Raw genomic sequence first — 26,703 nt, 5'->3', positions numbered from 1 at the left:
ACAACACCATCAGACCACTCTGATGTCTGTTAGCTGATAAATGAATATTCAGGTGAATAAATGCCTCCCGCCGCCTGTGTCTGCAGCTCCTCCTCTCTGAGTGGGTGCTGGATGGAAGCACCTTTAGACAGATCACATGGAGCTGCTGGTCGCCCTCCCCGCTGCTCCTCAGTGAAGCTAAATTACTTTTTGCTCTGTGAATGGGATTATCTCACCAATAGAAGATAACACATATGGTGTGCCAGCACACACCCACTTGACACCTCACCAAGAACATGCTCGCCATTGTAAGACAGAAAGGTGCCTGAACAGGTTAGTTTTTGTTGATAGCCAACACTTCCTCATACTGAGAAAACCAAAGCGTAACGAAACATTCAGGACAAACATGTGGACTGAAACTCATGTTCAGATATCTCAGTTTTTTTTTCATTTGATTACAACAAATTTGCATTTGAAAACTGATAATTGCAGTTGCAAAAACTATAAATGCATTAAATGACCTAAATGAGAGTTGCAGTTATATTTCAGTCACTAGCAGCAGTTGAAATTTCAGTTAAAGGCGAGACACTGAAAGGGCACACAGTGAATCCTAAAATCACCACGAGGCAGCGAGCTTGCTTTAAAATATCAGAGAAACAAGGATGGAGTTAACCAGTGAGCACAGGTATGTGTTCAGAGTCAGATACCTGGCTGACGGTGAAATGCTGTGAACGTCGCTGCATCATATCAATGAAAACACTAAAGGGCGGATGAGTTCAGCGCTCAGTTTATTCAAGTTTTACTTGAAGGATTTGTTCACATCCAGCTTCAGTTGTGATTGTGAGAGAGGCTCCTGGCAGGTGGGACAGTAGGTTGGAGAGGGTGACTGAGAAAATGAGTGGAGAGATGGTAGAAATACAGGCATTGGTGGAGCTTCTCCCTCGAGCTCATGCTTGGTGGATCTGCCGCTTTTTCCTCCATCTGACACTAAAGTTCGTGTGGCATATTTGACAAAAAGCATGACTTTGACCGACGATGCTCTTCATTAAGTCCAGGTAATCCTCCTTGCTTGTACAAACTCCTTTTGTACCCTCCCACGTTCATACCTCTTGTTCTTCTTGTTTTAATCACAGGTGCTATTTCAGTGACTTCTCATCAATAGATGTACAGCTAATGTTCTACGTACTGCCACCTGCTGTCCTGGAGGGAAATGTAGCAAACACGTCAAATAAGCAGTTACCTCCCGTTAATGCTGCAGTCAACCTTTTCTTTAAAAGTAAGGTTAAAAAAACTTGAGATTTCCAGAGCAATATTTAACAGGACAGCAGGAGAGAAAAATATTGGAGAAACCTGGGAAAGAGGGCTGACAGGTCTGCTCTGAAGTGTGAGTTGAAGTGGAAGCATTAAAAAGAGTTGAGAAAATCACCTGACGTGAAGCTGAAAGCAGATGAAGTGGTGAAAATATTTTAATTTTAAGCCGTGCAGGCAGTTGAATTGTCAGTGTGACAGTTTTACAAAGGGAGCTGGTGAGCAGGTGAACTGAAGGGAAAGAGGCGTCAATGAAAAGTTGCTGTCTCAGCAAAGAAAGCAGTTGAAATGTCATTTGACTGGTAAAAACTAAAAGAAGTTTAAGTGTAAAAGAAGAAAGCAGTTGAACTGTCCTTTCGAGAGTAAGATGAAAGAGATTGAAAATTAAGTGTGAAACATAAAGATACTGAAATTTCAGCTGACGTTGGAAAGCTGAGGATAGTTGAAGTGTAGCGATGAAGTTCAGAGAAATTTCAGTCCAGAAGACAGTTCATTGACTGCCTTGAATTTTTGTTTTGTTTGTCATCTGACTGAAACCTTTGACCCTGTGATCTCGCCATAAACAAACCCTTCCTCCCTGTAAAAAGCCTGTTGGATGTAGCTGAATCCATTTCTGACACTTCATCTCCCCAGTCTCTCCACATTTTTGTACACACTATCATTCCTCATTATTTATTAATGCAAACGAGCTCCAATATCTTTAATTAATTCAGGAAGCTCCGCTCAAGACAGCTAGGTCAGCTAATTTATTTATAAGAAAAATATGCTAACTTTAACACTAATATGACAGAGGCTTAATATTTGTAGCTATTTATCAGATTTTTAGAAACACAGATCAGGTCCCATCCTCTTCCGGTCAGACAATTTCTGTACTGTGAGATGAGGTGAGAATGAGTGAAAAGCAAGTCATTGGCATTGGCCATGTCCATCGTGCATTCAGGCATACCCCCTGCATTATAGCTGAACACCACCACCACCACCGCCAAGCACGACGCGGCTCGATGCCTTCAGCCCCCTGGGACCTCATGTTGGCATGCACATTTAGAAATCTACAAACAGAAATCGAATTAGTTTCGTTACTGATGGGAAGTCGATTTGATAAGCAATAAAACACAACCTTCATTTTAATCACTCAGGTGTTTGTGTGCTATTGCCTTACTCATTCAGCTCTGACCAGGGGTCTATGGTGGGTGTTGTTAGCTAATGTTAGCAGAGATGGATGCTTCACTTAGGTCGAAACTTGTGTGGACACATGTTCCCCTCAGTTCATGCTACATAGAGCCACTTGATGTCTTCTCTTGTCGAGCCTGCTTGGCTGTTTAGCAACAAAACTTTGGTAAAAGTGTTCTCCAAGTGTTCTTCAGAATCCACCAAGCGCTGCTACTACTGTAGCTCAACAGTTATCCCTTGACAGGATTGTTAGTTTTGTAGTCATATGTTCATGGATTTCTTGATAGTTTAGCCGTTGATGGTGTTTAGCAGTCAGCCAGTAAGATCTGATGAAGTCTGTTAAATCTACACCACTGCAGTCGTACACTTGCCAAGAGAGACGGCAAATTATCTGAGGACAAAGGCAGCACAAATAAAGATTGATCTTAAAGTCTCCCCCCTGTGGCTCCATCCAGTTTGGGTCTAATCCTGTTTGTTTTGGCTTTAGCAGGGAGCGCGACTGTTGCAGATCAGTTTTAAGGCAGAGAGACTCAAGCATGACTCTCAGCCCACCAATCTGATGAGCTGGCCCCTCACCCAACTCCTAATCCTCTGATCTCATGGCTTGGAGACAGACTGAGTGGTGAAATCCTCTGTGTATACAATGAGAAGTCAAATCCCTTTTCCATATGGATTACAGACAGCGATACGACTCCTACAGGCTGAGTGGTTTTAAAACAAAGGGAACAGGAAAAAAAGATGGGTCAGAGGGGGAAGGTTAACAAGAATGCTCACGAACAACGAAGGACTCACTGCAAACCAAAGGAAAAGAGCCAGTGTGTCTTTAGAAGTTCAGCTTTGCCTTGTGAGGGTTGACTGTTAGGGCATGTTGACTGTGAACAGGGATGCACAACGTTTGTAATCAGGTACTCAGGTGAGTACCAGGAGATGCTGTTTGGTTCTCACCCCACACATAGCGTGGCCTTCTTCGTGCATTGAGGATGATGAAGACACACCTCTCAGTCTCTGGTTGAACTTCAGACTAGCTGTCTCATCCACAGGTCAACAGCTGGCTTTGGGTCAGATGTCTCTGTGGTCGTCTTTGACAGGCGAACGTGCGTCAGGGCTGAGGGACGAGTCCGCGACGGACGAGACCGGACTTGGTTTTAGACAATTCAACCACCCTGCCGATGTCGGGCTGACAGTCTGGACTGCCTGTCTTTACTGTTTGGACCAAGTCACACACAGAGAGAGAATCTGTTCTCTCTCAGTGGATCTCTGTCAAGTTGCAAGGTGGTTTTTTGACGTCCTTCCTTCCATCAAAGAGCAGCTTCTGAAATTCAGCAGACTGCGACTTCGCTTTCAGCTCCCCGCTGACGCTTTGTGCAATGCTCCGTGTTCCCCTTCATGCCAATATGTGCCTCAACATTCACTCCTAGCTGCTTCAATAAAGCAAAACCCTCAGCAGAAGAAGACCTAGGACATACAGTATGTGTTTAGCCTTTTGAAATCCTTAGAGAAAAACATTACGCAGAGCTTACTGATACTTCTTCTTGTTTTGCTATTTAGCGAGTGGGTGACTAGACTAGCAGTAGCTGATGCCACATTCTCGTGCTTCTTACTCTTTTGTTTTTATCAGATAATGGATGATTGAAATTCTTTCAGCCTGTATAAAGTTCTCCTGTTTAACCTGCTAGATGTGGATGCAAACAACACATCTTGCACAATATTTCAGTGTGCTCATCATTATGTCACAGTCTGGCTAGACTAGCACACAACAGTAGTAACGAAAAATGAGTTTGATCACATAACTGCAAGAAAATAAAGATAAAAGCAAACAACAAAATGCAATTCTACAATGTAATTTAGGATTAGGTTATGTGGATTGCATTCAGAATCATTTGAATTACTTATTGCTAAATGCAACTTGCTTTTCTTGACATGATGACACCTTATTGACTGAACAGGTTAATTACTGATAAATCTAAACATTGAATTGGGCCTGAAGTGTTTACCTCTGTTATGATTTTCTGGTTCAAATTGCATTTTTTCATTGTATATGAGAAGCCATGAATGTTTGTCCTGAAAATAATCTAATTTATGAGAGCTTTGTAGCTGTTGGCAGTTCGGAACATTTGAGGGAAACCCTAATCGAATGACAAACAGAACTGGCAGAAAATGAGAAACTGCCAAGAAGGGGAGGAAGGGTGTTTAGGAAGTGTTTAGAACGGGCAGAGATTAATTCAAAGGAAGGGGCAGAGACAGACTGCGAATAGCCTTCCATGCACTCCCAGCCCAGACAGTGTCCATCAGTTGAACAGGGACCTTTGAAAGAATGCCACAGAGGCAGAGCTGAGCTGAGACACTGCTCTCTCTGTTCAGCTCTCAAGACTCCAGAGGAAAACACACGGATCTGGAAGGCAGACGATAAGGCCCAGTGAACCTCCTTCATTCATTCTGGCCGACTGTCCGTGCCACGGGTTCGAACACCCCTGCTTTACACTTGTGGCCACAAATAGTTTGACCACGCTGCTCTTAAAGGTTGACACACACACACACACACACAGATATTTTCGTTTTGAACATGCTGATAGTCTGTTTTTTACGCTGACATTTATTATATTGAAACTTTTTTAGAACAAAAACTGACAAGGAGTCATTGTCAGACTGAGAAGCCTCTGAACCAGCTCAGTGAAATCCAGCATAATCCAGTTATTTTGTTGTGTAGCAGAATTCCTGAAGCAGACCTCAGTACATAGTTTTCAGACTGACCCCTCTGAGGATGTTGAGTCAAGTTCTCCATGCTGGAATGACTTCGTAAATAAGACGTCCGAAGGAAAACACCTTCGATAGCAAGATTTGCTGGATATTCCTCACCAAACTAGGTACCATTGCGGGGCAAACACATACTGCAAGCAAAGATGTTTTCCTTTGTGTGCCATTTGGAGTCTTAAACTCACATAACCTTAACGTCTGGGAACTGTGGGAAGCAGGGGACTGAGGAAACTAACAGGAGGTATATGCAAACTCCTCACAGAAGGAACAGGGCTGCCATTCAAACCCCGAACCTTGCTGTGATGTGACACTGCTTACCACAAGCCACCGCGTGGCCCTTGGGAAATATCACTAACATCAAATGTTTTTGGCTAGCTTTGACTTCCAAGCTAGACAACTGGGCCACTTAGACCTGCTACTGCTACCAGGCTGGGTCAAATCACTTTGGCAAAGATGGGACAGGGCCTCAAAGGACCCATCGTGGGACTTTTTTTAACTCTTAACCTTTAGACCTCAGAATTATTGCATTCAAAATATAGAAGAGACATGGTTACCCTGCTAAAGGTACAAAGTAATCTAACAAGAATGTGCGCTTGCACATGTGTGAATGTCCAGTGGACTTGTGAAGTGGATGGGGTCACTGGTTCCGCAAGTGTTACTCTCCAGTTCTATGTTCCCAGTTTTTTTTATATATATATATATATATATATATATATATATATATATATATGTGCGCTCCTCACATGTAACAGAATTTAAATTTCTATGACTGGATGTCTCCTGTTGAAATGCACCTTGGGAGTCATCAGCTTTGAAGTTTTGATGTGCACAGGCTTGTGTCTTTCACTTGCTGTCAGAGAAGCAGATATAATGGAGTTCTACATCATTTGTACTGATGAATCAACAGGGAGAGCTTCATGTTGAGAAGAGAGGTGCTTCAGCTGTGAGTCGTGTAACATTTTCAATGGGAAAATGAATGGGACGTGTTCTTCTGCAACCGGACGTGCCCAAATGAGCTCCTCCCGCTTTGCAAAGCAGTGTGTTGCCAGGTGACGACAGCGACAGCGAGAGTGAAATCAGTTGACTCTGCTAGTGGAAGTGGAAGATATCATCATGTAGCATGTTAGCAGTGTGTCACCTTCTAGCGATATTTAACATCCTCTTTCATAGTCTAAACTGCTGTGACATGCAGGCAGTTTGGAGACAGGAGTGAATACATCTTGTTAATTAACTGTATGAACTTATTGTCCCATTAGCGTCCGCGCTAACTCAGAAGCTCAGAGAGCTGTTGTGACTGACTAACATTAACTTGCTTGTGTGTGGGTTCACCAGCTGCAGTAGTTCAGCTAAGTCAGCAAGTCACCAGTTGCCTATTTTCTGAAGATCAGCAGACGAGTTTTGGAGCGCCACTTTTTGGTGTAACTAGACCTTATTCACCATATTCCACTTCTTGTAGTCTTGGCCAGACTGGATAGATATGTAGACTGAGATATATTACAATATGACAAATATAAATGAAAACAGAAAATGACATATAAAATAATCTGATTTATGTTCAACGCAATGAACTGTGTGATCTGTCAACCAGTCAATACTCTTCACGGGTTAAACAACAAGAAATGATCACAATTTGCATGGAATCATTTTAGACCACAGAGTTTTGGATATGGTGAACACTGAATTGTCACCCAGCCATCGGCTCAATAACAAGACCTCAGCGATAATGAATAAGCGTATTAATCGTGACTCGAGACAGTCACAGAGAAACGTTTTGGAGATAAAATGCTCGTAAACTGCAGGCCCATAAAGAGAGCTGGGACAGGATTTGATGTTGAAGAAGGTTTTAGTGGATGGGCTGCACGGACGAGGGGGTGTTGAAATTTTTATGTAGGCCTGCTGGTACTCCATTAAGTAACCACTAAAAATACTTTGTTTTGAAGGAAGTAATGTAAATTTGCAGGTTGTGTTTTGACATCCATGAAAACTGTGTGTATGTTATTTGAGGAAAGTTGGCTAACAAAGTACTTCTTGTGTTTTCCATCTTCATCCTTCACCCCTCACCTACCCTTGCTTTCTCCATCCCTTTGAACTCCCTTCCCTCCAATCCACTCCTCCGTCACCTCGGTTCCTTTCCTCCCGCTCTCTTCGACACCATCTCAGGGGCGTGGAGCCCCACGACCCCCCTACCACAGTGTTGGTCCAGAGACAGGAGCCCCAGGGTGTCTCCACCATACTCAGCAGCACCGACTTCTTCCAGAGCGAACACAACCGCAGAGTGATCCTGGAGCAGGTTGATAGCTTCCAGCTCAGAGAGAAGTACATGTTCGCCACCACCACACGGGTAAGAGAGCTGGGCGAGGGCCAGCTGAACACTTTCAGCATGTTTGGTTACTGATCTTATTTTGATTCAGCTCGCTGGGGTGAGGCGTGCCATTGTTTTCTCTTTGACATCAAAACCTGCAAAACCTGAAATGATTTTCTGGCAAACAACTGGCACAGCCCAATGGTGATGATCTTCATGAAAGGTTTTCACTTGAGCTGCAACGTTAGCTGATTAATTGATGTGTCAATAGACAAGATTCTACTTTAAGATGCTCATGTTTTTCCACTTTTGTATTAATCTAAATGGTAAATCGAACAGGATCCAAGGTGAGTTGCTGGTGGACATATTTTTGAACTTTGGAAGTAGGCAGACTTCGGACAGCTAGCTGTTTCCTCTACGTTCCACTCTGTAAGCAAGCTAACCACTTCACAGCTCTAGCTCCATAAATAATGCACACATATTAGAGTGGTACCAATATTCTCTTATCCCTGTCAGGAGGAAAAGGAATAAGCATATTTCCCTAAATAAGATTTTAATGACATAAAACACAGTGTTAAAGTACAACTCGCTGCTCAGGAAACCTGTAAATTGGAGTAATTCTTAAATTGCCAACAGGAATGGTACACCTACACAAGCTTTGTCCAAAGCAACTATTTCAAGTCATGTTTATTAATTAAATGCATCCGAAGAAATAACCCTTTTGAAAACTGATATAACATGAAGAATATAACACATTGTACTTATGTACGTGTACCCATCTGAAACGTATTCCTAAACTGAACTTGACCTTTTCAGACAGACAGTATGTAACTGTGGAATGTTAAAGTGTACCGATGACATAGTTAAGATCCTTTCCTAAGATCACTTTTTGAAACTAAAAACTTTGCCTTATCTGCATTCAGCGTAGCTGGCACAGCTGAATAGCATTCACTGTTACTGACAGAGGGAGCTTGGCCAAGTGGGGCCTATTCGACTTGTCAGACATTCATGAAAGAAGAGAGAGTACTCCAGTACACACCAGAAAAAAAACAAAACACTGCATTGTAAAATAGAAAAGCTTAAAAATAATAGTTGTAAGGTTTGAAAGAAATTAGACAGACAAAGCATGTATTGTTTTTTTCATTACTTTGTTCAGTCAAACCTGTTTACCCTGGTGATGTTTCCACGCTTAAATAAATATAACTCCCCTCCAATAGTCTTTATTTAAACTGTACCAGGCACCAACAGACAGAAATGTAATGCAGCAACTCAAAGTAGCCACTTCCTACTGTTTTACTGTGCACCTGCGTACATTTTTAAAAGCCTACACTGTATTACAGCATAGTTAAGCAATGTAGTGAGCAGTCAGTTTCCCACCTCAGCATAATATGCTGAGTATAACAGACGTTAGATCAATATTTGGCTGGCGGCAACGTGAAGCGCTGTATGTTTGTCATTGTTAGTCTCCAGTGTTTGTGTAGTGGAAGCCTCAGTTAGGCAGCAGACAAGCAGACAACGGAGCAGATGGTCAGCATGGTTTGGATCTCATAGCCTCCCTTGTTTCACAGGCTGCTTTGGACAGATTTGCCGTCCTCTGCGTCACATGTCGGCCTTGGCGTGGGCTGGTGGTGTCTGTAGCTGCGGAGTTTCAGAAACAGTTGATTGTGAAGAGAGGCTGGCTGTTAAGGATTTGTCTGATCTGATAATTAATATCAGATGGTTCCTGATAATAAGTTAATGCATTTAGCTTTACCTCAGCATTTAGCTTTACCTACTGTTATGATGAAGTGACAGTCAGTTCTACTCATCTGTTTCATCCGAAGATTAATATTTCTCTATATTATAATTTTCAGTGCAACACTACACTAAATATACAGTGGTTTGAATGACTGAATCTACTCTATCACTATCTCCTCTGCTATTTGCAAGTAACATTTGATTGAGAAAGATCTATCTACGATCTCTCTGTACATTCTGTAAATGTGTTGTCGTCTGTTCGTGCAGATGCATGATGCATATGGTGCAATTTACTGTGTACACAGCAAGCGGGCAGTGTTTGGCACTGGGCTAAGTCAAGGCAATGTAGAGCAGCCTCAGTGAATCCCTGTGGCTGATGTGGTCAAAGCTAATGAGTGATCCTCATTTCCAATTACTAATGTGGTCCAATAAGACACAGAGTTAAACCTCAGCGTGCTCAGAAGCCAGCAGCTGCTACGTGTGGTTTTGTTTACTGCTCAGAATGTGGAGCGAGATGTTGAGCCAAAAACAGTGACCTCCCTGAAACATAAAGTGCTGCGTCACTACAACCTTCCTGCACCCAGCTACCCCACATTTATCAAATATATGGCCACTTATTTTGTGAGTTAACTAAACTACAAAATTAAACTCTGGGCTGTTACATTAAAAATTGCAAAATAGTGTCTGCACGCTTGAATCAAAATGGGTTGTTAGAGGGCGAAATGCCACTCTGCGCTGATCATTGTGTCTTTTTCCTGCCTCAAAAAGCCTAACAGCGGGATGAGTATGTGGGTCAGTTAATGATCTAGCCTTAGCTTTCCAGCCCTTTACTATGGAGCTATAGCATCTGAGGCTAGCTAAGGCCAGTGGATGGAAAGTGTGAGTCAGAATCCCTCAGTTACAGCTGAAAGGACAGCACATCAATATCTTAATAACCTTGATTGAGATCTTCAGGGCATTCAGAGCCGAGCAGCAGCTCGCTCACGTCAGCTCAGCAGCCAAAGGGGAGGTTGGGATATATTGACTGGAAGAGACTGATGATATCTGGTATGTTCAACTCTTGTAGTTGCAACCTGAGACCTATTATTTATTACCATAAATACAACTGCATAGTGGCCACCAGTACATGTGTTCAGATATATCCAGGTTTATGCTCAGATGTACAGTGAAAGCTTTATATATATATACACCATGTGATGGTAGAAGCATGTCCACCGGTGGATATTTGGCAATACCCTTTCCACCGTGGGAGCTGTCCATTGAGCCGTGTTTACACTCTCATTCACAGTATCTGCACTGCTACCCTGCTACACATGAGCAAGTGGACTTTTTGATGACATCAACAGCATGAGTGTAGCTGCTTCGTACTCTTTTCTGCATGCCAGTATGTTGCTTTCCACTCTTTCGTTTGCATTGTGGATACGTCCAAATACATGTGGTATTAATATCAATGCAAAAACAGTCACCATCATGGATGAATCGTCCTGCTCCTGCACGCTCTACTCAGCTCCACCCCTCGCCAAGACCAAACTATGTCCAGTAAGTGAGAATATGTCTGACACAGACAAATGTGCTGCATCTGTGAAAGGGCAACTCTGGACAATGTTTGGACCTGAGGAAACAGCTTTAGTGTCTCTGCTATATATTCAGGGCGGCAGTGCAATGTCCAGCTGTCTCGCAAGGTCGTGTGATTCGGGCAGCTGGACAGCTGAGGCGACAGTTGGTGGCGATAATGCATCTCTATTAAAGGTTCCATTTTGGAAGAAAGTTAGTTTTACTGTATTGAATCTTTTGTTTTTAATAGTTGTCTCGCGTGAGGCAGTTTTTTTTTTGTTTGTGTGAAAGTTCCAAATAAGTGAAGAAAGTAGTCTAACGTGATGAAGTATGGTATGGTTATTATTAACCACGTCTAAATTTTCTTTACATAACAAGTTACTGTACCATGATATGTTCCTCTACTGTCATCTAAAATGACATATACCGTGTTAGATTTTGGCCATATTGCTCACCCATATTGCTCAGTGTGATTGCATAACCTAAGTATGAAATTTCAGTCATGTGATGATATGAGCCTTGGAACTTGGAAAGGTAGTAAGTGGACCTTTTGTTCAGATTATTTGGTCAAAGTATTTACAAAGTCAAAGAATGAACCTTTCACGCTCCATACAGTTTGTACTTTCTAACAATGTCTCACAACTTACAGAAAAGGTGGAACCACTGTGCTAAATCATATCAAATCCAAAAATGTATGAAGACAGCAGAACAAAACCTTCTCAAATTAGTCTGCGACCTATTACTGATCCATTTGGGGCTTGCTGACATGGAAAAGACAGAGAGGCTTTGAGGACAAGAGGGCAGAATAATACTGGCAGCACATGGCCTGCTTGTTTGGGTTATCTGTCTGTAGCATTTCCCCAGAGACGGACATTTATGGAACAATTCATTAGCAGCTGCAGCTGCGTGTGATGAAGACGAGCTCAGAGAGAGTTTAATGTTGACTGTTCAGAGAGCTGGAGTCAGAAAGATGAGAGCTGGGTATTGATGCACTCACCTGCATATACTGTCTTCTGAGTGGTGCTGCTCTGTGGTTGTTTTTCCTTCAGCATGGAAAAACATATGGTGAGTCGAGACTGTCACAGGTTCCTGCTCTGTGCCATTATTACACCAGTAAGACTCAGAAGGTGGCAATAGTGCCTTAAAAGATGTATACATCTTGAGACCATGTCCATGCCTCAGCCTGGGCCCCCTATAAGGAATCCATATCTGATCACGTTCACTTCCACCCTTGCATGGTCTTTGTCGTCAGTTGTTTGGCCCCAAAAATTCTTTTTGCATGCAGTTGGACCATTTCACTGGAGGAAGAGCAGGAGTTGAATTAACAGATTAGTTCTCCCTCCTATGGTTATTAGCTTGCTGTAAAAAATCTACTTAAAAGACCAATTCATTGTTGTCCAGAAACTCTGAAAGCACATCAGTGAGCCACACTGTTGCACTGGGTGACACGTTCCTTCATAACCACGCACACACACTGTCGTTTAGTTTGACTCAATCCAACATACACTGTACAGCTGTAATACACAGTAAAGAACCAAAAGTGTATTAATCTGCAGCCCCAAACAAATGCACTATTTTGTTCAAGTAACATTTGCTGAAAACTACAGCACTCAGCTGTTTTAGGAAATTAGACTTGTTTGTTTTCATCTTGTATTTATTTTGTCTTCAGTGGGTGCTCAGTTTGGTGCTTTTTGTGGTGCTTAGTGTCTCTGATGTGTTGGAAAGTCAGAACATATTGAGAGAAGGACAAGCAAAGCCTGATTCCAGACCTCTGAATCACTGCTTTCATCTATGATTTATTCAGTCAGATAGGTCTGTTATTGTGCCCATTTCAGCTAGTTGGTGAAACAATTGACCAATCAGAGCCTTGTTGGCAGGATTAAGTCTACATTTGGTCTTTCAAATTTGGCTAAAAATTATATTCCTTTTGAAAAAAGAACACGGATTCTAACCAATTAAATATCTATTTTTGCACATTATTTCCATGAGCTGATCACACTTGGTATCTCTAGATATGACAGATTAATCCTGATTGGAGACCTCAATATTCATATGAACACTAAGAATGACTAAGAATTTACTGGACAGCTTTGAACTCACACAACATGTAAATGAAGCCACTCATCAGCATGGTAATGGTCTGGACTTCGTAATAACAACAGGGTTAAACACTGACCTATTTCTGACCATCACTGTGGGGTTTTTGATGTAGAGATTCCTAGGTGGCGAGGATGAAGCAGAGTTCTGTAATATTATGAGCTCATTTGAGTCTCACAGCTATGAACTGCTCTTTAAATGACATGGTTGAACATTTCAACAGGACCATGTCATCTGCATTAAATACTGTTGCTCCAGTAAAGGTTGAAAAGAGGTCGACTGACAGAGTCTCCCCACGATTAAACAATAGCAGTGTTAATGAGATTAAGAGAATCTGTCGTGGTGCAGGGTGCCCTCGAGCCTGTAGTGGTTTGGATTACCGCCCGGTCACAGGTCCGTCGAAGTGGGTAAGGCTCCTCAGGGCCACACTGTCCACCGCGGCAGCGTCCTTTCACCTCAGCTTCAGTTTCCATTCCATGAACCTACAATTCATGCATTGACTATCAGACAGCCCCTCCCTCAAGTGGGTAACACCAAGGCACTCATCATGGCCGTCGGTAGCTAACAGTTTAGCCATACAGGAGCGACATAGTGACAATAACATGGTGGGGCATTCCCAGGTTTCTGTTTGCTGTCTGTAATTCCTCCTTCTCCTCCCTGATATATATGGCTTTTCTGCCACAGAATAGGCAACAACGGAGCAGAAGCACTCGCCAGTAACCCAAATAAGTCTTTTCTGAATATCCAGCCAAAATAAAGGAGAGGAGCGACAGAGAGGGCCAATATCAGGAAAGCTCCTAAAACAATGTCTGGAGCCGGAACTGTTTTATGATGCGATTATTTATCTGAATTTACAATCAATTTAGACAGCCCTTGTCCGCATAGCTAGCATTCATGACAAACAGTGACAGAAAAATGGCAACAAGCGTAGAGGAGATTGACACAGCCCCACAGGCTGTTGTAAGCTGAATGAAAACAAAACGGCAATTTAGTGTGACTATGAGGGTAATGAGTTACTGGGTTTGCTCTTTTCAGGGCATTTGTTGACAGTAGGAAAAATGCATGGCCTGCCTCGTCCTGTAAAACACAGACATGCCGAGAGCTTCTCAGCGTGAGACTGCAGGGTTCACTCATAGTTGTGGTGATTGACCTGTCTGTGGCCTCCCTCCTCTCTCAGCTCTGAATCTGACCTCCAGAGCAGAGCGGGGCTGATTAGACCAGTCAGACTGACCAGTACAGCCCTCAGCACAGCCACTGCCTCTGGGGCTCGTTGAGAAATGGTTGTGTTCGGGGGGGAATGGAACAGATACAGACTGACTTGTCACAAAGCATCAGCTCTATTAGCCACTTACCGCTTGCAAGTATCTACTGCTCGCTGTATATTTTCTGCCATGCTCATTAGCTATAAAAACAGTGATTCTCTAGTCTGGTCTCAGTTTCTCTCTCCTCTTCTGTCTTTGGCTTCCACTAATAGGATTAGAATAATGGAATATCACAAGTGCTTTTGGCAGTGCCAAGCTGCTTAAGCTAATTAAAGAGCCAGAAATGGAGAGTTTTATCTAACAATAGGGATCCTGAGGAATAGAGTGCTAATCAGACCTTAAAGACCCCAGCCTTTGGTCCTGTCGAGGAGACCAGGGGAAGATAACCGGCTTAGTAGATGTAATGGGGATGTTGATAAGGCCCATTCCTTCTCTCCGCGGTTATCTGTTAGTCATATTCCTTCTCATTTAGATCACAGATTCTCTGCAAAGAACGTCTGGGACAGGGAGAGAAGAAAACAGGAAGTGGGGATCGGAGGAGGAAAGATTCCTTCATCAAAGCGCAGCATATTTTCTAGTGGCTCCTGATGCTCTCTCTTCCTTGCAGTCCCGTAAACAGTTCACTTCAGTAAATACCTCAGACTCCTGGCACTGTCCTCTGAGTTTTTGGTGTTTTACAGGAAATTCCCAGATTGACAATTACTATTGCTGCTCAATGAATAACGTAGTGGTATTATTTCTGTTCTCCTTCTCAGTCAGTCAGAAGGTAGGGCAGTATCAGCAGCTTTCTACTGAGAGCAGGAAGGATCCTTAGCCATTTTTCAGTTTGTGCAACTCACCAGAGTTGATAAAAATGCAGATGTGCTTATTCTCTGTGCCTGTAGTTGTTATGGGCTCACAGCAATAGGCTTTACAAAGTTTTTGTGCCTTGGGTTTGCCTCTCAGGCTACATGCATAATGTGATCTGACTGGTTGAGCTTGTTGGGGCTGTATGCACTCGTAAAGGTAGATCTGCAGACACTAATTAAGGCAAACTTTTTTTAATGATCACTGCATAGTTTCTGGTGTCATAGTTTAATCTATATTTTATATGCAGTATATGGCATTTACATTACATTTATTTGTTTAGCAGACTTGTTTCTTGAATGCGACATACAAATGAGGTACAATCCCAGCCGCAGTAGATCAAACAAAAGCTTTAGGGAATAAGTTTTCCCAAAAGCTTGATTTTCAGGTGTTAGGTGATATTGGAACAACTTTGCTTTGATGCTTTCTTTGAAACTGTGGTAGACTCCTGAAAACTCATCACATCTCTGAATAATATCTGGCTTGAATATCTGGCTTTACAGACATGCACTGGACTTCAGGACCAAAACATCTAAACTACTTCTACACTAAACAGACTGGTCTGATGTGTTGATGCCGTACATGTTTTAACGAATCCCACATGCATGACAAAAGACAGAAACACTTCACATTAAACCATCTACCTAAACACCTGAAATCCTCATGAACAGAGAGATTGCAGATATAAAAGAAAAGATGTGTTGGCTTGATGCTGTTTTACAAGCCTGTATGAATAACAGCATTGCCCGAGGTGCGCTGGGCCAGTGGGTCATGAATATGTAACAGATGATCCCAAAGATGAAGGCTGGGATAGAGCAGAGAGGGAGCCTCATTGCCTTAACTGTAAAGCACACAAAATTACAGCTAGAATTCAACAGAGCAGCAGAAAGCACTTTGCCTTAGAGAATTTGCCTTGTGACATTTCCAGCTTGTTTTGGTATCAGCGCAGGTACATTTCATTATAATAAAATGTCAGCCTTAAAAAAAAAAACGTCGACAGTGAACATGTGCTCTTCCTCTGGGCCCGTCATTAACACATGTCACCTTGTGGCTGTTTACTGTGTGGGAGTGGAGCTCTCTCTGTGTGGCCTTGTGGGTCACAAGGAAATGATCAGGATGCACTTGTGTGTTGGTGTCGGCAGGTTCATATAACTCCTCGACAACATGCATGTGATTCAGTCTGAATACTAAATACCACAGCGTGGGAGAGGAATTGGTCTTATTTATGTTTGAGCAACCTGCATTTTACGGTGGGGAGCCTGCTGCGACCTGCAAGGCAAGGGTCACATGATTAGTGGAGACGGCTGAAGGCGTCAGTTGGCTACTTTCTAGCTTTGCTAGCCTGTTACTGAACTCATTTTCAGTGAAGAAGCTCATTTTAGCTCTCTACAGCATAGTGTAGGATCCCTTAAATTACAATTTACTGTGTTACAATTGTATATCACAGAATTTTCTTCAGTTCTTCAGTGTGTTGGTTTGTCACCCAGCAAAAGACTCTCAACTTTATATTTTGACTGCTGATGAGGAGGGTATGGCTCAATATGAAAAAGACAACAAACATGATTTTCAGTTATCAATTCCTTCTGAAATGTGTCCATTGTAACATTTTTTTTTAATTTAACTATTTAAAACCGACATTATGGTCTGTAAGATAACATTGTAATAAACCACAGCCAATAGTGGTCAGCTATGCAGGCAATACAAAATTTGAGCAGTTTACTTCAGCTACCCATGTTGGTCACATGGCCCTCACTTTGCAGGACACATGCCAGCAGCGACTGTTGCCAGCATTCTCGACTAGCTGGAGATTGTGGTGGCTGATGCAGGGGCTCCATCTAGGAGGGAGTTGTAGCAATCTAGACACAAGATGAAAAGTGCCTGGATGAACACCTGGTGATGGAGGAGGGGGAGGAACCTACAGGAGCAGGGTGCTGCTGCCATATTTGGTCACAACGACCCAGGTTCCTCACTGTCCAGTTGGCATCACTACAGTAGTGATGTCAGTGGTGATGGAGGGATGCCAGTGCTGGCACCAAACATCAACTTCACTGAAAGGAACTCTAGCACAGTCTTGCAAGGTTGAGCTTTAACACAGGTGTACCCTTGAAACAAACAAACTCATCCAATGTGTTTGAACATGTCTGAAGGTAAAAGTGTGCAATAAATGATCAAATGGAGATAACTTTCCAGCAGTCTCCTTTAAGGTAGCCACGGTGTCGCACTTGGTTATATACACAACAGTGAAGGAAGTAGCTGTATGAAGTGGGTGTGTTTGTTGGGTGTAAATAAATCAAGCAATAATTGAAATTTAAATAAATTTTAAATGTTGTTTAACACTGTCCTCCATGTTGAAACATCAGAAAGGTGTGGGGAGAAGAAGTTTTGACACTGTTAGGTGATCCAACAGGCACTAAGTAGAGGAACAGTGATGCCTTTAGAGGCCTGACATCCACTCCAAGATACCTGCCAGGTGAGCAGTGATGCGTGGCTCTGTCTGAGAATCAGACTGAGGGAATGAGAAGAATAGCTTGGTGTGGTCAACAAAGCAGTGGTAGCAGAAGCGATGCAAGTGTAAAACAGAACCAGGCATCCTTGTGTGTTGGGAGAAGTAGAGGGGGCCCAGGACTGATCCCTGTGGGACTCCTGTAACCAGGCCTTGTGCTTGAGAGTACCATCTTCACACGTGTTGCCAGATAGATAAGGTTTCCCTGATTTCAACGCTTTCTTTATGAATGCTGTGAATTAATCAGGAAATGAAAGAAATGTAGATGTCACAGAGCCTCACTGGGTGGGTTCATGATGTTATTTTAACATTAAATTCTGACCTGTAGTTTGTGGGACCCGTCTTAAGCCAACCTAATTTGGAAAATGCTTTTTGAGAGATTTGATGGCCTGTCATGAACATGATTTCTAAGGAAAAGCAGAGGTGGTTTGTTAAGCAGTGGGTGGTGCATATTAGCAACATGGTTCAGCGGAACAGAATGGAGCACTAACACCACTGACGTCTCATCCAATTTTCCAGTCATTGTTAGGATACAGTATTGTATGTAGAAAGCTGTATTCCATGCAAAGCTATTGTAATTTTGTCTGTTTGCCACCCGAGCTGAGTTGCCCAAGAACCACATCTCGTTTCAGGGATTTGAGAGTTTAAAGAGGATCAGTTTGAGTGAACATGAGCATAGTGTGGAATGTGCGGCTCACTTACAGTTGCCATTGCAGCGCAGTCTGTGGTTTCAGTGGAAAAATATATAATCGCCATGCCACTCACATGTGAAAATACATAGTCGACATTCTCCCATCCATTTTTCCCTTGACTCACAAAGTAAACTGTCCTGAAAACCTTGGTTGGAGTATATGGGGTAAAGCAGTTGGACAAAACTCTGTTCCAAACCCACATTTTCTTTCTGAGTTTCAGTGGGTTGGAGTAGTTTATTATTATTGATCACTGTGGTAGTAATGCACATTAATTTTGAAATTCTCCTTGAGTCAAGTAGACCTCTCAAAAGGAAAAATACATATCTCCATCTATTTTACCTTTTTTTATTCCATGTAGACCTTTGTAAACGGTCTTTCTGTCCTTCTATCATTCTGCATATGTGTTTCTGTGTGTGCTTTATCTCCATTGGTCCCTCTCTCCCTTCCTTTTCTCCCCTCCTTCCATTTGTCTCAGAGGAGTCGCTGCTTTGCTTTCACATCACACCATAGTCGATGTGGGCACTACACTAGATAAATCAATTGACTGAGTGGAAGAGGCTGAAATGCTCTGCTGGAGACTGGGGATGCTCAGGCAGTCAAGGATGGACACAAATCCTTCCAAGAGAGAGACACACACTCACACACAAGATTATTTAAAACACCAGCACCAGTACGTTAGATTGGACGTTGCTGTTAGCTGACGTTGTGACTTTCAGTAACTTGATACTGTACATATCAGAAAACTGAAGGAATTATTTCTTGAGCTCTGCTACATTTGTGATCTTGTCGTTGTTGAACAGGATTTAGAATCAGACAGAAACACAACCGTCCAGCATGACAATAAGGCTGATTCAGATTTTTCTGATGATTAAAATTGTGTAATAATTGGTATCAGAAACAATTCTCATAGCGATCAGTTTTGTCATTCTGTTCTGTTTATCAGTCGTGTTAAACTCTGAAATCGGAAAGTGCCGATGCTAACACATTTCTTATCGAACCTTTTATCTCCTCTCAGTCTTTTGTTACTAACCAAGGTCAGTGTACATTAGTAGACTTATATTACAGGGACAGTTGCTTTCACTGGTTGAAATGACAAGCATCACTTGCTACAGATTATATCAACTTCAGCTAATTAGCATTAATGGTGTAGGTCAACTGACGACAGGCCAAAGTTAAACTTTTGGCTGTTATCTGCCAGTCTGGTACTTTACTAACAGCTCCTTTCAGTAACACCTCTATGCAATCGTTAGTGGAGCTCTTCTTGGTCTCTTGACTTCATTTTGCTGTGAACCAGTTAAACTGAAAGACATATCGTATCAATATTATAAAGGAATAGTTTGACGTGTTGGGAAGTAAGCTTTCTTGTCATATGTGATCTACAGTATGTATTATTAAATGTTCAGTATTGGCTCTTTATATTCAACTAAATTAGTGGAAACTAGCAACACAGGATTCACCGCATTTGTTTTCAAATGTCTGTGAAGAAGCGATCAATCATCAGTGAGAGAAGGTTTGCTGACTGTTCACTGAAGGCCTGTTTCTGCCTCTTCTTCATTTTTTCTCTCATTCTGCAGAGGCTGTTATTGTTCAAGCCTCGAACAGGGTGGTCCAAACTAATCCAGAGTAGAACGATGAAGCTGCTTGGCTCTAGTTAGTTTGAACCGAGCCACATCTACAAAATGAATTTACAGCTGAGAAAGCGAGGGGTGAGACGGAAATGAAACAGGTAGAGAGTACGTAAACTGTGACAGTGAAGTTAGGAGCACAGAGCTGGTTTATTGACAGAGAGGAAGGCAGACACATGTCGTCTGGGTTTAGATGAGAGTAAAATGTGAAGATAAAACCGTATTTGTTGTGGCTAGACATTGTTTAATTTCAAAGGTCTAGCAGGGTCCCTCATCGTCTCACACAAAAAAAGGTCCAGCCAGGTGGGGTTTTACAATCATACACCTACAGGGATGAGGAAGTTAAGAAGATTAGATAACACTTCGGCAAGTAGTGTAGTGAGAGTGGGAGATAAAGAAAAAGAATGTTCAAAATTTGAACCTTCATGAGCAATCCTCTAGCATGATGTCAGAACATGTGTTAGTACTGTAATGGTACTATTAAGTACTTTATTGGTACTCGGTATCAGCAAGTACCCCAATCTAAGTACAAAGAAGTGGTATCTGAGCATCTCTGCTCACCAGGGATCACGGTGCCTCTGACAGGGACACTTCTTCATTGATTTGATGAAGAAAAGAGTCTCATGGTCTTTTCTCTATTATTGGCAGTGATGCATTCTAGACATGAAATGAGTCAGAAACACTTTCTATGAACACTGAATTTTTTGAATGTGCGAACAAATGTCTATTAAAGTGTGTCTGGTGATGGTTCAATCTCATCTCATCTCATTGCTTTTTGGAAGGCAATACACCACTTTTTGTGCCACTCAGCCATGTCTGAAGGGTGATAAGCTTGCCGTCACAGAGGTGAGAGATGGTGATCATTGAAATGGGGGTAATGACGCACACGATCCGTCTCTCCATGGTCACATTTATGGTGTTGCACTTGGTTTGACTCTCCAAAAGTGACAGAAGGAGTTACAAGAAGAGTGAAAACAACAGAGCTGGAGAGAACTTTCAGCCCCACCTACTCGTACACCTCCATACACCTGACCAATCGCTGTGTGATGTGTTTGTGTATGATTCTTTTCTGATGTCACCAAGGTCTGAGACAATTCCTTCTTTTTAATCGCCTGTGTCTTTAAACTTCACACCCCCAGTGTGTAAAACAGGCAGTGTGTGACAAATTTGTTGTGTGTGAGCCCAAACAGTGATAAACCTGATGACATTGCATTATCTGGCATTATCCGGGTCTGTGTCTCAGACTTGATAAAGCTCCTCCAGAGCTGCAGAAGACGTTATGCATCTGTTTTCACAGGCTGAGAAGTACTAACCACGACTTTTTAACATACCTAAAATCAGTGAAGTGAAAGCACGTCTAAAAGTCAGTCAATGTCATGAGGTAATGTCACCCCGGACAGATCGACTTGTTTGCTACTTTCCATGATACATTTGGGATGAAGTCATCCATACAACAAGACCTCACTGCACTGACAGAATCATCTCTTGATTTCTGAAAAATACACGTAAAAAGCTCAATATGAGACTAAATGACTTCTTAAAATGCTTATTTTTTGCAGTCTAGAACTGGATTGATGAGCTAGTTTTTAAGGAAATGTAAACTTTTGTGAAGAAGAAGAAGAGAAGTTAAACCTTTGATGAACCCCTATTTTACATGTGCTTAAGTACACGCAGTATATGCATCATGTCATCCCTTTGCATGTGTATGTTGGGTAGTAAGAATCTGAGTTGCTTATCCGAAAATCTGGAGTATACCCCCATGAGTCTGATCACAAGATGTCTCCATTTCTATCAGGCACAGAAATGAGATACGCTCAAGTCCTCTGTGTCTGGTCTCCTTGCTTTAATTCATAAAAGATCAGAGCTCGGCTCCTTCCAGCAGCCAGCCTCCTAATGTATTTGTAATGACAATGAAGACGTGCCCTTGGATGTTCTCTCTCTCACACACACACACACACACACACGCACACACACACAGACAGATGTTTGTACCCCACTGAGAGTCTTTTTCAGTCTGTTCGTTGAATGTTTTCTGACTCAGCTGCCGAGCTCTGTACTACTGGGATATTAAGACAGAAAAACACCATCAGTACAGTCCAGATAACCAAAGACTCCTCTCCTTCTCCATGACCTCACTGCACTGGGGACAGTACTGTCTGTCCAGCTTTATTCCAGTCATTTCACATGTATTTCAGGGGATTTTGATCACCAACATTTGTGCTAACTCAACAACTCACAGATGAAGCCTGTGAGTCAATTCCAAGTTGGAGCTGCTGAGAAACAAAAATTCACACCATGTTACAGGATTGGCTGCCTGTGAGTTTTTCACGTGTTTGACATAAATGATGAGTAGATGAATGAACTGTGCCGTGTCTGTGTCTGTGCCCTCTGCCTCTCCAGAAACTATTTGGCAGCCACGAACCCTCGTCTGTTCAGCTCTGGGTCTCCTACAACCGCCAGCCAATGAAAGCTGCCCAGTTTATGACCCGACATCCAATCACAGTGAGTTTCTTTTACATGTACTGCATCAACAATTCAAAAATGAAGAATTTCTGAAAGCGGGATCAGTGGGCTAAATGATTAGTTGATGCTGAAGTAGGGCTGGGTATTGACCTTCAGTACTTTTTTGCTGCAGACAGAAATGTGTCTGAAGTATTGAAAACTGTAAAGTAGAAAAGTTGGCATGGAATGTCTGATCAGATAGTTTGTTCATCCTTTGACAAAGCTAAATTTAGTCAGTTTTGGACTGTTGTTTTAGTGGAATGTACAGCTGCTTTTAACATTTATGAACTTTGCCTAAATTATTTGCCTAAATTAACTGAACATAATATTAACCATATTTCAACCTGACGATTGAACCAGCTGTTCATGATCAGATGTGTGTTTGTAAGATTTTATCATTAACTTAATCAGTGCCCCTACAACTGCTAAATAAACCTACTGTTCTGCTCCAGTCGAGGGTAACTTTCATTCACGATGTGTCACACAAGCTGAGCCATAGTGTGACATGAAGTGAGATTCTAGAAACATCTGTTTTAAACTAAAGCAGTCCATGACTAATATGAGGTTAAGGGGACATGACAGCCATGGTGAGAGTAATACAGCCTGCAGTCACACTGTTGGTGCAGAGGGTGATAATGGACAGAGACCTCCATAAAGACCCTGAAGCAGCTTTCAGAGTGACAGAAGTTTCCTAACAACGACTACTCAAATGGAGAAGTTGTCCTGCTGAAATATGCAGATAAAAACCTTAAAATGTAAAAAACCTCTCAGTAAATTGGCAGAAATGCTGAGTTGATGAACAGAATCTGTATGGACTGGTACGACTGGTCTGAACCACTTCTGGATTTCATCCCTGCCTCAAATCACACACACATGCCACTTAAAAACAAATCTGTTCATACAAGTGGATCCTGCATGAGGCCCATTGATTTGTTACCAGTGCCCAGCGGTATTTATCAGTAACATTTATGTCTAAGGATGGGGACACACACATAGCCACACTTCCACACAGATCTGAGAGTGTTGTCATCACATGATCTTGCTCTTAGAGGTGTAGGAATTTATTCTCTCCATTGGAATGTCCCCCATTATTTTAGACATGTTGGTTTTTTAGGAAATCTGTACAAAGGCTGTTTTTTCTTTGTGGTTAAATGTTAAAACTCATGGTTCACAAACTGAAACTCTACCACAGACACTGTTTGTGTCAACAGCGCCTTCACGCTCAACATGTCTTTGTTGTGCTGTTGTTTGCTTTGAGCCTATAGTATGTTGTAGAAATTGGTTTAGAGCTTGTACTAAGCTTTTGCAAAATATGCAGCGTTATCAGTTGCCAGACCTCAGATTTAGCCTGATTGTCCAGATTATGGTCCCCAAATGATCATCAAGTTTATGAGCTTGAATAAATTGGAGATTGGGTTATTCTCGAGTCAGAGATGAGTCACCGTCAGTATCATGACATCCCCAGCTCTGCCTCACTGCTGTCTGTTTCAGTACACTGCGGATTATTTGAACTAAGCAAACTGCATGTGTGTGTGTATGTGTGCTTCCACTTTCTAAAAATACATGACATAATCGACTTCATGATTTTGGTGGAAGAACCACCTACACTGCATTATACAGAAGTCTATGTTTCCACAGTGATATCCAGTCTTTTCACATGGTGTCCGGCCATTTTATCGTGTCCTTAGTCTACTCAGGCAGGTCAGTGAAGTAAAGATGACTTCCTCTCTCTCCCGCTCCTCCTAACAGGAGTACTACATAGCAGATGCATCAGAGGACCAAGTGTTTGTGTGTGTGAACCACATGAACAACGTCACACACCTGTACATCTCAGATACACAGGGCCTGTCCTTCTCTCTGTCACTGGAGAACGTTCTGTATTACAGTCCTGAGGGCTCCGGCAGCAACACACTGATCAGGTACTACACACACACATGCACGTGTACACATACACACACACACACACACACGTACGCGTACACACACACACACACACACACACACACACACACACACACATTATCTGACATTCATCAAAAACCTGTAAAGTTTAGTGAGCACTCACCACTGGCTAAGTGCCAGCATCACTAAGAACACATAACAAGCCTTTGTGGGGGACACTGAACCAGCCAGTGTTCTGTCATAGCATACTACATGTTTTCATGATTTCCTCTGTGGTGGAGGATACTCTGATACACAATATTTTGGTCACAAGCCACAATTGAGTAAGTGACTGTAAGTGCCACATCACTGTAGTGAACTAAAAAGTCCAATATTTCCTCTAAATTGTAGCTGAGTAGAAGTATAAATAGCATTAAACAGAAGTACAAGTTCCTCAAAACTGTACTTGAATACAAAGCTCGAGTAGTTTGACAAAATAATGCCAACACAAGGTCCATTTACTGACCTTTTCAAAAGCTTTCAGCTGTATCATATGATCTTATCAGCAGATGGAGCTAGCTCAGTTGTCATGGAGATGGGTCTGTTGACATGTGGGCTCGCTAATCTGCACCATTGCCTCTAGAGCACTTACAGGACTTCTTGTCTGTTTCGACGTATGATTCATTACTTTCTGTGAAAGTGCTTGAACACTCAGGTGTTATGCCGAGGTCAAAGACATCAGCATGATAATGGCCCACAGATGTTTGAGAACAGGACAAAGAGGGGAAAAGAGCTTTGGGCATGACATTTACTCATTTTATTCGACGTAGTGTACCACAGTGGAAGACGACAGACACAGCATCTGGGATGCCTCTCGCCTAGTTTGAAATGTTTTGTTTGGTGACTCTGACCAGTAGGTGCAGAGAGCACTCCTCTGTGCACAACCGTAAATGCTATACTGTTATGTTACATTATGGCAAACGAGTCACAGTGTTGGGTGCAATACCAGCCTCTGCAAGCTGCTCATGCACACACTCACCCTCTTTCTACTGACCGAAGGAAACGATTGGCTGCTGAGCAGCACTGAATGGTTCTAGGTTCACTTAAACTCACAAAACTGTCTTTACATAAATCAGGATTTGTTGTTGGTGTCGTCAGGTGGTGAATTCTGAAGTCTGACGTTGGCATCAAGCATGAAATCAGTTTGACAGAAACTGAGTAGCCTGATGCCAACACATCCATATCCATGACATCTGAGCAACTCCATCTGCTGAGGAAAGCGTGTGATTTAGTCGAAAACTCCAGAAAAAGCTTTCCAAGAATGAACTTTCTTTTGGACAAATGTCAGTAGTTAATCTGCTCCCTTTGCCTTTCTATAAGTCACAAATAATGCCATCAAGCAAATTTTACCAGCCTGCAAAATCGAACCTGGTTTGTACCTGCAGGACAAATTAAGCACAGTCTGCAGGCTTGCTAGTAATTAATCAGATCCACTAGTAACCTCAGGAACTGACAGGAAGACCTCTAGTTCCCATTACAAATGTCTGATAACACTGATAATACAACGGCTAAGAGTAATGCTTCTTTATCTCATAAGAGACAAGCTATTGATCCAATGCCACAGCTCTGCCTGAACTCTGAGCTCCGTTTCATTGTTTTTCTGCCCGGCCTTCCCCATAATCACATCAGGGAGATCCTGCGTTGTCTTGGCAGAAACAGCCACACAGCACTGGCTCAGGTGTTCGCCTGCCAATGATAATTCTTTCTGTTTACTTGACACTGTGTCTTCTGTTAATGAAATTAGCTGTGGATCCCTGTTCCTTCTCTTTCTGTAAACACAAAGCATCTTGTGCTGGATGGCTTGGTTGAAACGTGTGTGTTGAATGCATGCATGCAGTTTTCGTACATTGTTTCTGGGTAATGAAGTTCAAGCTTCCTGTTTATGCCACTCTGTTGTGTGAAAAGTTGCCTCATGCAGCTGTAATTTCAAATTGCTTTTAGTTCAGCTGTGTTTGCCCTCCAGCGCTCTCGAGCCAAGCAAACAAGAATATGGACAGGGAATACCAGTGATTTTAAAGAATCTATGCAAGCAATGAATGAGAAACATTTTTTCAGCCGTATCTAAGCTGGAATTACCACAAATCTCTATTCTAAGAGTAGAGGGTGTTTTAATGAAAGTAAAGCGTTGCTCCTTCATTTGCTGTCGCATCACCAACTGTGGTACATTAAGCAACAATTGTGAGTGTTCCTGCTAGACCCTGATGATGATGTCTCCCGTCTGTTTCAGGTACTTTGCCAACGAGCCTTTTGCAGACCTGCACCGAGTGGAGGGCCTGCGAGGAGTTTTCATCGCCACACTCATCAACGGCTCAGTCAGCGAAGACAACATGCGATCTGTCATCACTTTCGACAAGGGAGGGACGTGGGAGCTGCTTCAGCCACCTGCTGCCGACAGCCTGGGAGGAACTGTGGACTGCCAGGTACCCCCACA

At 42.4% G+C, this 26,703-nt stretch overlaps 1 protein-coding gene across 2 annotated transcripts in view; it reads left to right on the top strand.

The window, feature by feature from the left end:
• Positions 1-26,703, top strand: part of sorl1 (sortilin-related receptor, L(DLR class) A repeats containing) — an 80,579-nt gene that overhangs the window by 25,144 nt on the left and 28,732 nt on the right. For both annotated transcript variants that reach the window (XM_041940090.1, XM_041940089.1), the window contains exons 6-9: positions 7,372-7,552; positions 22,230-22,331; positions 24,081-24,250; positions 26,500-26,692. In XM_041940090.1, coding sequence (XP_041796024.1) covers positions 7,372-7,552; positions 22,230-22,331; positions 24,081-24,250; positions 26,500-26,692 — 646 coding nt within the window. The remainder of the gene's footprint in view (positions 1-7,371; positions 7,553-22,229; positions 22,332-24,080; positions 24,251-26,499; positions 26,693-26,703) is intronic.

Source organism: Chelmon rostratus, chromosome 7 (genome assembly GCF_017976325.1).
Source record: "Chelmon rostratus isolate fCheRos1 chromosome 7, fCheRos1.pri, whole genome shotgun sequence".
Classification (NCBI taxonomy): Eukaryota; Metazoa; Chordata; class Actinopteri; order Chaetodontiformes; family Chaetodontidae; genus Chelmon; species Chelmon rostratus.
This window is presented reverse-complemented; position numbering and strand designations above follow the sequence as displayed.